This window comes from Natator depressus, chromosome 4, assembly GCF_965152275.1.
Source record: "Natator depressus isolate rNatDep1 chromosome 4, rNatDep2.hap1, whole genome shotgun sequence".
Taxonomy (NCBI): Eukaryota; Metazoa; Chordata; order Testudines; family Cheloniidae; genus Natator; species Natator depressus.
Window position 1 is genome coordinate 134,125,179 of NC_134237.1, and position 12,647 is coordinate 134,137,825.

Consider the following 12,647-nt stretch of genomic DNA (forward strand, 5'->3'; position numbering starts at 1 on the left):
GGGCCCGAGCTGGGCATGGAAATGTCGAGAGTCTGTACAATTTGGCACTTGAACATGGCCAGAGATGGGGCTTTAGGAAGGCAAAACCCATCAATCATTTAAAGCGAGAGAGCAAAACAGACAGATCAGGAGAGTGGCCACCTATTTAAGTTCACGCGAGTATTTACCAAAGGGGAGCTGCAGGCTCAAATTGCACTTGCAGGCTTAAGTGATGCACTGATCAGTTAAGGCATTTTGCATGTTTGCAAAACACACCCTTTTCCAACAAGTCAGATTAATGACAGCACTTAAACTAAGCTTTTTACCTTTAAAGTTCTTTATAAACATCTTGTTCCTGGTGAGTATTATTGTACCTCACTATGGCCCTGATCCTGCAAAACACAAACACAAGCATCATTCGGCTCACGTCTGTAGTCCTTCAATAGGACTGTTCACTTGGGCAAAGTTACATCCATGCTTAAGTGCTGTGCAGGATCCAGGCCTATGAGGGCAATCCTACTGATTTTAATTACAAAAAACTTGCATGGTGAGGTCATAACATAAGACTGGGTCAGACCAATGGTCCATCTAGCCCAGTATCCTGTCTTCTGACAGTGGCCAATGCCAGGTGCTTCAGAGGGAATGAACAGAACAGGTAATCATCAAGTGATCCATCCCCTATTGCCCATTCCCAGGTCCTACTCAACATGAGTAAGGGTGGCAGAATAGGGTCAACAATAATTAATCTCAAACTCCGGCGAGACAGAGAAACTGAAGCAATGAGATGCTAAGTGATCATCAGAAGGACACAGGGGGTCAGTGTTATTGCTGAGAACAAAATCCAGGAACACCTGTATCTTACTTCAGTGCACTGACTCATTTAGCTAATCATCAGTGTACATCTTTAAATTGTTTCAAAGTTCTCTCTTTGTATTGCACTGGTAGAGTAAAATAGCAAATTACAAAAAAAAAAAACCATTATACATTTAAAAAAAAAACATACTGAAGGAATGGAAAAACAACATTTAAGAATACAGAGAATGTGTAAATCTTATGTATGATCAAAAGAAAACAGGGATATTTATTTATTTATTTATTTGGGAAAATGTAGGCAGTTTTTCCAAAATCTGTATGATTTCATCAGGAATTTTAACTAAAATCTGCAGAATTTTTTAGGGACAAGTTCAGCAATGGGAAATCCTGAATTTGGCCCTATTATTTTATTAATTTTGTACATGATACTGGTAAGTCAAAAGGAGAGTAACTCAAATACTTCAATAAAGTTATTAAAAGACAACGGCTGCTGGACCAAAGTTTATAGAAACAAAGCAAAATCCCACGAGCCACACTGCAGGAGCTCAACAGTTCATAGCTCACCATGCATTTCATTTTACCCCCGGTTTTAAAGGACAGTTACAAGTGTCCCAGTCATTTGCATAATTCAAGTGTATCAAACCCAAGTGCTTCAGGCAAGAAATACAATCTCTATACAAATCATACACACCCCTGGAATCCTGTTGTGACATCCTGGTTCCATTGACATCAAAGGTGCTAGGATTTCACCCCTAGTCTTTCTGCTGCAAAAACACAAGCCTCTTATGAACTAAAGCATTCTTCTTTAGCTAGTACGAGCAGATCCCTTATCTTCACTGTGAGGACAAAGCCAGTAGGACAGCAAAATCTCCCCTTTCCCCCGCACAGTCATGACATTCCGAAGACAATTTAATGGCTGGTCTTGTTGGCCTGCTCATACATTGCTACTGTGTCTTCTGCTCAGACTGCACACTCCCTCAATAAAAAACAATGCCTTCACTCTCACGTGAACCTCTGATGAGGCATGCATGGCTGTTTCTTAGTTTGGATAATTCAAATACCCCATTTGCAGTACCATGCTGCTTTGAGATGATCCAGAAACTTCAGACCTGGTGCTCTGTGGAAGATGCTCACGGTTTCTCATCTATTTTTCATCCCACGTATCCTTAAAGAATTACACCACTGCACTCTTGACTGATGTAAGAATTTCAGCCCCTCCATCTATATTCTGTACAGACGTCAGTCACCATTAATGTTATTTCATAAATGCGAAGTATATTGACATGCAGTGCTGAGAATCATTGAACTGAGTTTCAGCTCTGACCACTACTCATACAAAACTTCTCTGATTATTTGAGCTAGTGATGTGCAAGGTACTTCACAAATACAAAATAAGAAAAGGTCCTTGCCTAAACTCATCAAACACATACTTACTCCTCTTTCATTGTGTTCCTGCTCTTCACTGATTTTTAGCACAAACTACAAAAATACATTACAGTATTTATTTATAGTACAGCTCGCCAGAAAACACAGTTCCACTGAAATCAAAATGCTTTTGCAAAATTGTGTCATTTTAGTGAACTTCTGTTTTGGAGAAAAACTTGGAAAAAAATTCTGACAATGTAGAACAGGGGTGGCCAACCTGAGGCTGAGAAGGAGCCAGAATTTACCAACGAACATTGCCAAGGAGCCACAGTAATATGTCAGCAGCCACCCATCTGCTACACCCCTCCAGCCCCCAGCGCCTCCCGCCCACCGGCAGCCCCGCCAATCAGCACCTCCCCCTCCCTCCCACTGCAATCAGCTGTTTTGCAGTGCGCAGGAGGCTCTGGTGGGGAGGGGGGAGGAGCGAGGGCATTGCATGCTCGGGGGAAGGGGCAGGGGCCTTGGGGGAAGGGGTGGAATGGTGGCAGGACCTGGGGCAGAGCAGGGGGTTGAGCAGGGAGCACCCCACAGCACATTGGAAAGTTGGCGTCTGTGGCTCCAGCCTCGGAGTCAGTGCCTGTGCCAGGAGCCGCAAATTAATCTCTGAAGAGCCGCAGGCGGCTCCGGAGCCACAGGTTGGCCACCCCGATACAGAAAATCGGAACAAAATGTTTCTTTTTTTTAAAAATGACTTTCCATTTCCATTTTTTTAATATTTTGTATAATATAAAATAAAAAAGTCAAAATCAAACCAAAAAGTGTTCTGATTAATTTAAAAAATAAAAATAAAAATTTTCTTCACGGAATTTCAAAGTTTTCAGATTTCATTCCAATTTAGAACGTCAGATTTTGAAATCTTGAAATCCTTCACAAGATGGCATTTCCACCCTCCGCATTGCTCTCATTTATAGGCATTTGTACAGCGCTCCCTGTTGTAGTCTCTGCGCCCCTCACAAAAAAAATACATAAAGCATCACCTCTTGAAGGTTCAGCTCTATTACCTTCTGCTAGGCCAGTTCTTCACAGTGATAGGGGCTAGTGGTAGATTCCTTTAGAGCTTGGTACCATTGTTACATGGCTGCTTTGAGGAAAAGTTCACTTAAGAGGTGTGATGTGCAGTATGGTCTGCAGGGGAGAGATTTGGGCTCAGTTTGGTCTGCTGCCAAAGTCTGTTCCATCCTAGGAGTTTTTCACTGAAAATTCTCCGTTCTGCCCAACACAAAAGAAACCTGGGATCTGTCAGCGGACGTCACAGAGCAGCGTAGCACAGTGCGGAGGAGAGAGAGATGGTTCTGGGAAAACAGGGTTCAGAGCCCAGTCAATGTTCTTAATATGAGAACAAGGATCTTGAATTGGATTCAGAATTCAATTTGCAGTAAACGTAGAGTGGAGCGCATTGGGATGATGGGTTCCTGCCTGCAAACATCTGGGTGCTGCCCCAGATGCAGCTTGAGTCATCCCAGGTAGAGTGAGCAGCTATAGTCCAGTCTTGAGGTGACAAAGGCATGGATCATTGTAGTTAGCTACACATTGCATAGTACTCATCCAACACTTTCCATCCAAAGGACTCCATGTGCTTTACAAATGTTAATTTCTCCTCACAATCCTCACAGGCACAGAGAGATGGAGTGACTTGCCCATGGTCACACAGCAAGTCACAGGTAGAGCTGGGGTCATAACTCTGATAAAAGAAAAGGAGTACTAGTGAGCTACAGCTCACTTCATCAGATGCTCAAATAAATTGGTTAGTCTCTAAGGTGCCACTAGTACTCCTTTTCTTTTTGCGAATACAGACTAACACGGCTGCTACTCTGAAACTCTGATAAAGTATCTCCCCGGGCACCAGACAAACACAAAAATGCATACGCAAAGAAATGATTTTTTGTAGCTGCACTAGGCACTTGAATTCCACTTCTGAAAATAATTTTCTCTGCATGTCTTTGCCCACAAATGGCTCATACGATACACTCTGAATATCTAGCTCTAAGGGTTTGATGCAAGTGGGGACAATCTAGGAAAGACTGAAACTCTGTCTTTATACCACCTTGTAAACATTTAGCTGCTGCTGAACAGTTCTGATAGTCACAGACTGCCTGGATACACCGTCAGCACTCAGGCACAATTGGGTATAGAGTACATAAAGGATAAAGAAAACTAGACCCATTTCACTCAGCCCAGCAGAATGGCAGTGCAGAAGACAAAAAGTTCCTTGCCCTCAGTGGTGGGAGCTAACAGGAGGGCTGCGGGCTGGCCGCCCCACCTTTAGGTGCCTTTTCAAGCATATTACAAAATGGACAAAAGAAAGGGTCTGACACCAACGTTCATATGGGGCTGGAGAGCGAGCCCCCACTGCTTGGCTCACCACTCTGGGTGTTGTGATCTGGCACACAGGGGCGCTGTGACACAGACCGTGTGCCACGTTCCAATGCCACTGACTCACATTTGGCCTAGCTGCCCCTTTGTCATGACTGGCTGGGTCAAACCTGACTGGTGCTACGACCCCATGCGCCAGGTCGCAATGGGGAGCTGAGCCCTGGCCTGTGGGACAGGAGTAGCTGCAGCCAGGTGACTTGCTCTTCCAGCCCAGCACTAATGACCCATTGGCCCCCGTGGTTGCAAAATCTGGCTCCACCAGGTTGTGCCATTCACAAACTGCCAAATATATTTGAAAAATTAATTTTTCCAATCGCCAACCAGCCAACTAGGGGGGAGGTGCGGGGCATTCTGGGTCCTGTCCCAACGCCCTGTGATGCGTCGCTTCGCATCCCAGCAATCCCTGTGCTTCCATCCACATTTGGCGCCGTCTTTCAACATTTTTTATACTGCGTGCTCTGTCTTCCCTTTCAGTCTGCGGGAATAGAGCCCGAAGTGCTGAGGAGTCTGCTGATGGGTCTCGCCAGCACATCACGAATGGCAGTCAAGTTACTCCTTAAGCTCCAAACTGACAGTGAGGACGCCGATGATGTCAACTCGCGGAATGCATAGGACACGAGATTGCTTGTGGTATTCATGGACATGTTCACCACCGTGGAACGCTGCTTTTGGGCTCGGGAAACAAGCACTGAGTGGTGGGATCACATTGTCATGCAAGTCTACGATGACGAGCAGTGGCTGCAGAAATTTCGGATGAGAAAAGCCACTTCCATGGGGATTGTGTGATGAGCTCGTCCCCACCCTGCAACGCTAGGACACGAGATTGAGAGCTGCCCTGATGGTGGAGAAGCGGGTGGCTATTGCAATCTGGAAGCTGGCAACTCCAGACAGCTGCCGATCAGTTGCTAACCAGTTTGGAGTGGGAAAGTCGACCGTCGGAATTGTGTTGATGCAAGTTTGCAGGGCCATTAATCGCATCCTGCTCAGAACCATCATGACTCTGGATAACGTGCATGACATTGTGGCTGGCTTTGCACAAATGGGTTTCCCTAACTGTGGAGGGGCGATAGATGGGAAGCATATTCCATTTCACACCAACCCACGTAGCCTCCGAGTATGTTAATCGGAAGGGGTATTTCTCTATGATTCTCCAGGTGCTTGTGGATCACCGTGGGCGTTTCACTGACATTAACGCAGGCTGGTCCGGAAAGGTGCATGACGCACGCATCTTTCAGAACACAGGCCTGTTCAGGAAGCTGCAAGCCGGGACTTTCTTCCCAGACCAGAAGATCACCATAGGGAAAGTCGAAATCCCCACTGTGATCCTTGGAGACCCCACTTACCCTTTAATGCCGTGGCTCATGAAACCCTACATAGGGAGCCTTAACAGCAGCAAGAAGCAGTTCAACAACAGGCTGAGTCGGTACGGAATGACTGTGAGTGTGCTTTTGGCTGTTTAAAGGGCTGCTGGTGCTGTCTGTATGGGAAGCTGGACCTGGCCGATGACAACATCCCCACAGTTATATCCACATGCTGTACCCTCCATAACATCTGTGAAGGGAAGGGTGAAAGATTCACTGAGGCATGGATCTTGGAGGTTCAACACCTGGAGGCTGAATTTGAACAGCCAGAGAGCAGCGCTATTAGAGGAGCCCAGTACGGGGCTGCAAGGATTAGGGATGCCTTGAGGGAGCAATTTAAGGCTGAAACCCACCAGTAACATCTGGTGCCCTGCATGGGAGTGAAGTGCAGTGGTTCCAATGTTAGTAGGAATCTGTGTTTGCTACACTGACTTGCAGTGCCTGTTGCTTTCCTGGGCTAAGGTATATTTTACTTAATGCAATAATAAAGAATGTTTTCAAAGCCAAAAAATCCATTTATTGAAAAGAAAATTCATTTATTGAAAAGAAACACAACTGCTTGGGAAACAGAAAGGGCAAGGGAGTGGGGTGGGGAATGGTACAGTCACAGATTTGCGTATGTCCTGTTATCATACTGAGCCTTCTTGTCTGGAGTGCTGCACTTCTGGCTGGCTAAAATGCATGGTGATGGGGGTTGAGTGCAGGGGGTAAGGGTCGTAGTTTTCAGGGCTGGGTGGTGAAGCTACAGGTGTTGGAGGCAGCTGGTGGCGATAAGAACCCAGATGTTGGGGAAAGTGGGTTGGAGGTGACATGGGGGCACAAGGGAAAGAGTTTTGGGACAAGGGCTGCGGGGGCGGGCATGGAAGTGCTCCGCCTGCATTGCTACGAGTGCCTGTATCGAGTCCGCTTCGTGCTCCATAATGCTTAGCAGCCGCTCCGTGCTTTGATGCCGGCGATCCGCATTCTGCTGGCGGACCCTCCTTTCACCCTCCCGCCATTCCTGCACTTTTTGATTTTCATTAAGGGACTGCTGCATTACTTCATGCAGCATGTCCTCTTTGCTTCTACATGGCCGCTTCCTAATTCTTTGGAGTCTTTCGGCCGGTGATAACAAGGACGGCTGGGATCTCAAGGCTGCATCTGTAAAGCCAAAATGCAAGACTTTTAACAGAGGCAGCATTGTTCACACCAGACAGAGCAATGATTCCCCCGTACTTAAAGTAGACAAGCACAGTCTATACAATAGCAGAAATTGCCCGTCCCAAAGCGAACGCACATAACCCACAGCAGCCCCAAAATGGTGAGTAAGCACAGGGGCAAGGGGTTCTGTGCCTTGGGGAGAGCCAACAGCTGCAGGGGCCCCTATACTGAACACTGTCCCCACATTTTCCACAGCAATTCGTCCTGGAAGATATCTTGCTGCTGTAGGTGACCTGGGAAGCAAGGGAGGGTCTTCTACTACAATGCAGCTTCCACCCTGGCCCATATGCAGCTTGCCTATGTGCACCAATGGTCCCCCTGCCCCTCACGGCACAGTGGCGTGGACATGTTAGCCTGACTGGGACAAGGAGCACAGCACTTCTGCATGAGACCTTTGAAGAGATCACTGAGGCCAATTACCGCAATGTGAGAGAGCACATCAATGCCCTATTCCGCATCTAAGCATGCATGCAGCCCTAACCTTCCTTGCCCAAGAGCCCACACCAAACAACTTCCTTCCCAAAATAAAAGCCGCTTACCGGGCACCTCCTCTGGTGTTTGTCCTTCCCCAAGCACCGGCCACTGAGACTGGCTACCTTCCTCCGGGCTTGAGAACAGCTGCTGACTGCATGCATCTAGGAATTCCGGGGTGTCTTCCTCCACCGGAGCACCCTCGCTCCCGCTTTCCTCCTTCACCTGCCTTGTTGAACTGGGCTCTGAAGTGTCCATGGTGGTCTTCGGAGTGGAGGTGGGGTCACCCCCAAGTTTTGCATCCAGCTCTTTGTAGAAAAGGCAGGTCGTGGGAGCAGCACCAGAGCGGCGGTTTGCCTCACGGGCTTTGCAGTAGGCATTCTGCAGCTCCTTCACTTTAATCCTGTACTGTAGTGTGTCCTGGTCATGGCTCCTTTCCATCATGTCCCTGGATATCTGCCTGAAGGTATCGTAATTCATATGGCTGGAGCGCAGCTGGGACAGGACAGCTTCCTCCCCCCAAACACTGATGAGGTCTAGCACCTCGCCATTGCTCCATACTGGGGCTCGCCTGGCACGTGGAGGCATGGTCACCTGGAAAGATTCGCTGACAGCACTCCACGCCTCGCTGAGCAAACAGGAAGGGATTTTCAAAATTCCCAGAGAATTTAAAGGGTGGGATGGTTGGACACCTGAGGGCAGGGCAGTAGAGTTCAAAGTGATGACCAGAGTGGCTAGAACAGGCATTGTGGGACACGTCTGGAGGCCAATCAGAGCGCATCAATAGACCAGGGCGTCCATACTGGTGCTGCGGTGCTCCAGCCGGGGTGCATCAAGCGTTATGCTTCTCATGGAGGTGGACTACCAGGAGTGCTCCAGCCGCGGAGTCCGGGCGCTGTACGTGCCTTGCCAGCGTGGACGCGTCATGAGTTAGGATGCCTGGGGCTGCTTTAATGCGCTCTAATTTGCAAGTGTAGCCAAGCCCCAAGTCACCCCTTAACCTATTTAGCTTAACAGAGAGAAGGTTGAGCTCTTTGAATCTACCGCTATAAATCAGGTTTCTAATCCTTTAATCATTCTCGTGGCTCTTCTCTGAACCCTCTCCAGTGTATCAATGTCCTTCTTGAACTGTGGACGCCAGAATCAGACACAGTATTCCAACAGTGGTCACACTAGTGCCATTTATACTGGACACAACTGCATGACCATTTACAAATTATGATTGACGCTACTATAATAATAGGTGTGTAAAACCAGGTAGTTAAACCCTAGTATAATAACTAGTTTGCCCTATAACCCTATGCTTCTCTGTATTGCTTATGAATCTTAATGAGACCACATTGTTCATAAAAGACATTCTGCTGAAGCTCCCATAACTTCAATTTGTAACAGTGCTCAACCCCCAACATCATCTCAACATCTCTGTTAATCGCAATTAATTTTTTTGAGTTCATCGCGTGAGTTAACTGAGATGTTGTTGGGCTTACACAGACAGCAGGAAAAGAGGAGTTTATTGTACCAATTAAAACTGATTAGTTTATGATCAATTTTCATTCATGTTCCCTTTGCAGATACCAACAATAAATCAATGTAATCATCAACGTACAATTTAATGGGGAATTAATTTGGATCAAACTAAACATCTTCATTAAGTAGAGAACGCTGCAAGTTTCTCAAGTCCTTAAATATCTGTCATGTCAGCTCAGAAATTATTTATAGGTTTCTATCCTGATTTTCTTTTAAATAAAAAGGGCCAATAGAGATATCAAAGAACATATTCAATTCACATTGTAAACAGGACATCATATCACAAGAATTAAAAGCAGGCCAGTGCTTCTATAAACATTGGCCAACATACCGTCAGTGAAGTCCAAAGCGTACACTGGAAATCTTCGTGCTATGTCATCAAATATTCCCTTGCCAACATTGAAAAACTCATGCAACTAAAAGAAAGGAAGGAAATGTTGTGTCAGTTTAAAGGCTTGTGTATTGTTAAAAAGATTAACCTCCTTATTCAGTGCTGATAGGCACTTAAAATTAATTGTTTTGAATGGGCCATTCAGATCCAGACTTTGTAATAATAGTAATAATAATAATAATAATAATAATAATAATAATAGATAAACAGTTAGCACATCTATAGCCATTTACATAATCCAAAGCACTGGAACCCTTCCCCCTTCCGTGAGACACAATTAGTTTTATCCCACTTCACAGATGGGGAAATCGATTCTGGAGGCTGCTGTGGTAATAGGGTGGCTCTGATGGAGCCATGTTACCAAGGTGAGGGGAGAGAAAGAGAGACAAAGTTTAGGGGCGTAGCCCAGGGGCCACAGCCTATGCCGAGTAAGGCACAAGCCTCCAAACGGACAACCTAGCCTCCTGTAGATCTCAGGATTTTGCAGGTTTGGGGTGGGCCCTACAGCCTTTTCCAAACAAACTCCTACCCAAAAGGGATGATGTGGCGAGTCTCCAAAAGAAGCGACTGGGGGATTTCCTCCCACAAAGTCCGCTTCCCTAGGTTTCCATCCAACCAGATGATCCAGGCCAGTGACTCTGAAGGACCCAAACTATTTTTGCATCAAACAAATGGCTTCCGATAACAGAGGTCACACCTGACTACAGCAGCACTGCCAACCCCAAACATTCAAAAATCATTAGTTCAGCCCCACCCACCCCCATCATAAGATGGATTTATTATTTTGAAAAATCTCATGGTTTTTTTAAAAAAATAAATGTTAGGATCAGTTTCTTTGTATTTACTCGTCATTATTCTTCCCATTGGCCTTCAGCTACTTGGTCAACTGCCTTTTTCTCTTGGCATGGTGCTGGCACAGCTGTACTACTGTGACGTGTCCACAGGACTTTATTTTAAGCCTTCTTTTAAAGATCTCTTGCTTGTTTGTGTTGGAGATTTGAACTCTAGCACCTTGTTTGTGGTCTAAACAACTAGGGAAATGTGAACTGAAAAACCCCAAACCTTCTGATAGAAGCATCTGAGCGTTGAAGAGGTTTGTATTGTGAAAGGTTAATATTTTTAAAAGTAAACATTCCCAAAGGCACAGGTCAGACAGAGAATCACAATTGCTTTAATGAGTAGTATGTTTACTCATCTTGCTGCAGCAAGCACAGGGGAACAACCATCAGAATGGTTACCCTGAGGGGAGAAAGAGAAAATGACTGCACCCTTGGCAGCCCTCATGCACGTGAATGGAGGTTGGTCTAGGTGCTAGTGTTGGCGGCAGCATAGAAAGAACAAATTAAAAGGAAAAAAATTATGCATGTGGTGAATTAAGGAAAAATTTGGAATAAATGAGCAGAAGCACCACATTACCTGAATGATGAATGTTATCAGTGGGCTATTTGGTGGGCTAAAATGTCATAGTGGACCATGGAACACAAAACAGCTGCCCAAAGGAAATGAAACTGTTATTTTTAAAAAGTTTATTGGGGAAACTAAAGTTCTGGTTTCGTTGGGTTTTAATTAACTGTGTATTGGACAAGTTTAGGACAGGGTTTGTTAAAAGGAGTTGGCGTCAGCCATCAGCTTCTATTGTTGCGGATGATCTTCCCTCTACAGGGGTGGCAGCCTACGTACATTTCTCTAGACCTCGCTCTCAGACCCACCCAGAACCTTCGTGAGAAGAAAAGCCCAGCCTGCTTACATGCCTAGAAGTTCAGGGCTGGACATAATCCCGCTTTCCTGCTTGTCCATCAAGGCTCTAGATCCCTGTCTTCTTCATAACCATATTGAGATCTCTATTCAGCTAAAATTATACTTCTAACTTCAAATCAGCTTCTTGCTTCCCTTCTGGTCTCTAATACCGTCATAACAGCAGTACCAGTGATTTCACATGGATGGCCAAGAAGGAGATTAGATAGAAGCCATCACTCCCTACACAGTGACTTCTGAATTCCCCTGGCTCCTCAACTCACACGTCTCATTATCCTCTTGGTCGCCCAAAGTTTCCTGCCCCCTCACAACATAAACATGGATTGGTCTCTCTCATTATTAAAAAAAAAGTCACCCCGCTCCATTTATTGCCTCTTCCCCCCTCATTATCTCCAAGCTCATTGAGCACAGTCTGTAACTGCTGCCCCTTTAATTCCATTCTAGACCCTCTTCAGTCTGGTTTCTCCATCCTGAAGATTAACCAAGGTCTCCAATGACCTCCAATGTCACCAAGGTCTCCAATGACCTCTTCCTGGTCAAGGCTCAAGGCGGACACTCCATTTAGACACCATCGCCACACACACTGTTTAACTCCAGTTATTCCTTTTGTGATTGCGACTCCATCCTTCTACCTCTAGGATTGCTCCTTCAGGGATTAATTAATCCTTCAGGGATTAGCCCTGGTAAATGGCTTTGATTTTGGGAACTAATGAAGCGAGTTGTTGTGGGCAGGAGGGTTGCAGAAAGCAGGCTTGCGTCTGTATGGTGCGCGTAGCACCAAGTGCCTAGTCTGAGCAGCGGAGCAGGGTGTTGATTAACTCCCTAACTTCACGGGAATCTGCCTCAGAGATCTCCACAAAACTCTCATGGAGATACTGGGCAATCCGCTGCCGCAGGTTCTTTGGCAGAGCTGCTTTGTTTCTTGCCCCATTAAGGGAACTTTCCTATGCCACTCTGCCATCACAGGGGGTGTGGGGGGGAGACAGACATTGCTGCACACAAGTGAGCCGCATAAGGGCCAGGGTGGAAGCCGCAGTCTTGGAGAAGACCCTCCCTTGATTCCCTGCTGACCCTCAGCAGCGAGATATCTTCCATAATGAACACAGCCTGTGGAATATGTGGGGACAGGAATGATTATAAGGCCCCCCTCTACAGTGCTGCCTCTCCCCAAGAGTCATGTGCCCAGTGTACAGTACAGTCCTGGAACATTGGATTTCCCCTGCCCCTGTGGTTACTCACCATTTGGGGGGGGGGGGGTCTTGTGGCTCATCTGTGCTGGCCTGGTGTCAGCCAGTTAGTGACAGGTATGTGAATAGCAGCTGTGTTTTAAATCAGTGGTCTCTGTGTTGCAA

The 12,647-nt window shown here is 46.2% G+C and overlaps 1 protein-coding gene across 5 annotated transcripts in view; it reads right to left on the reverse strand.

Annotated features, from left to right (window-relative positions):
* Positions 1-12,647, reverse strand: part of SLC4A11 (solute carrier family 4 member 11) — a 153,214-nt gene that overhangs the window by 42,606 nt on the left and 97,961 nt on the right. For all 5 annotated transcript variants that reach the window (XM_074951936.1, XM_074951932.1, XM_074951934.1 and 2 more), the window contains exon 9: positions 9,481-9,565. In XM_074951936.1, coding sequence (XP_074808037.1) covers positions 9,481-9,565 — 85 coding nt within the window. The remainder of the gene's footprint in view (positions 1-9,480; positions 9,566-12,647) is intronic.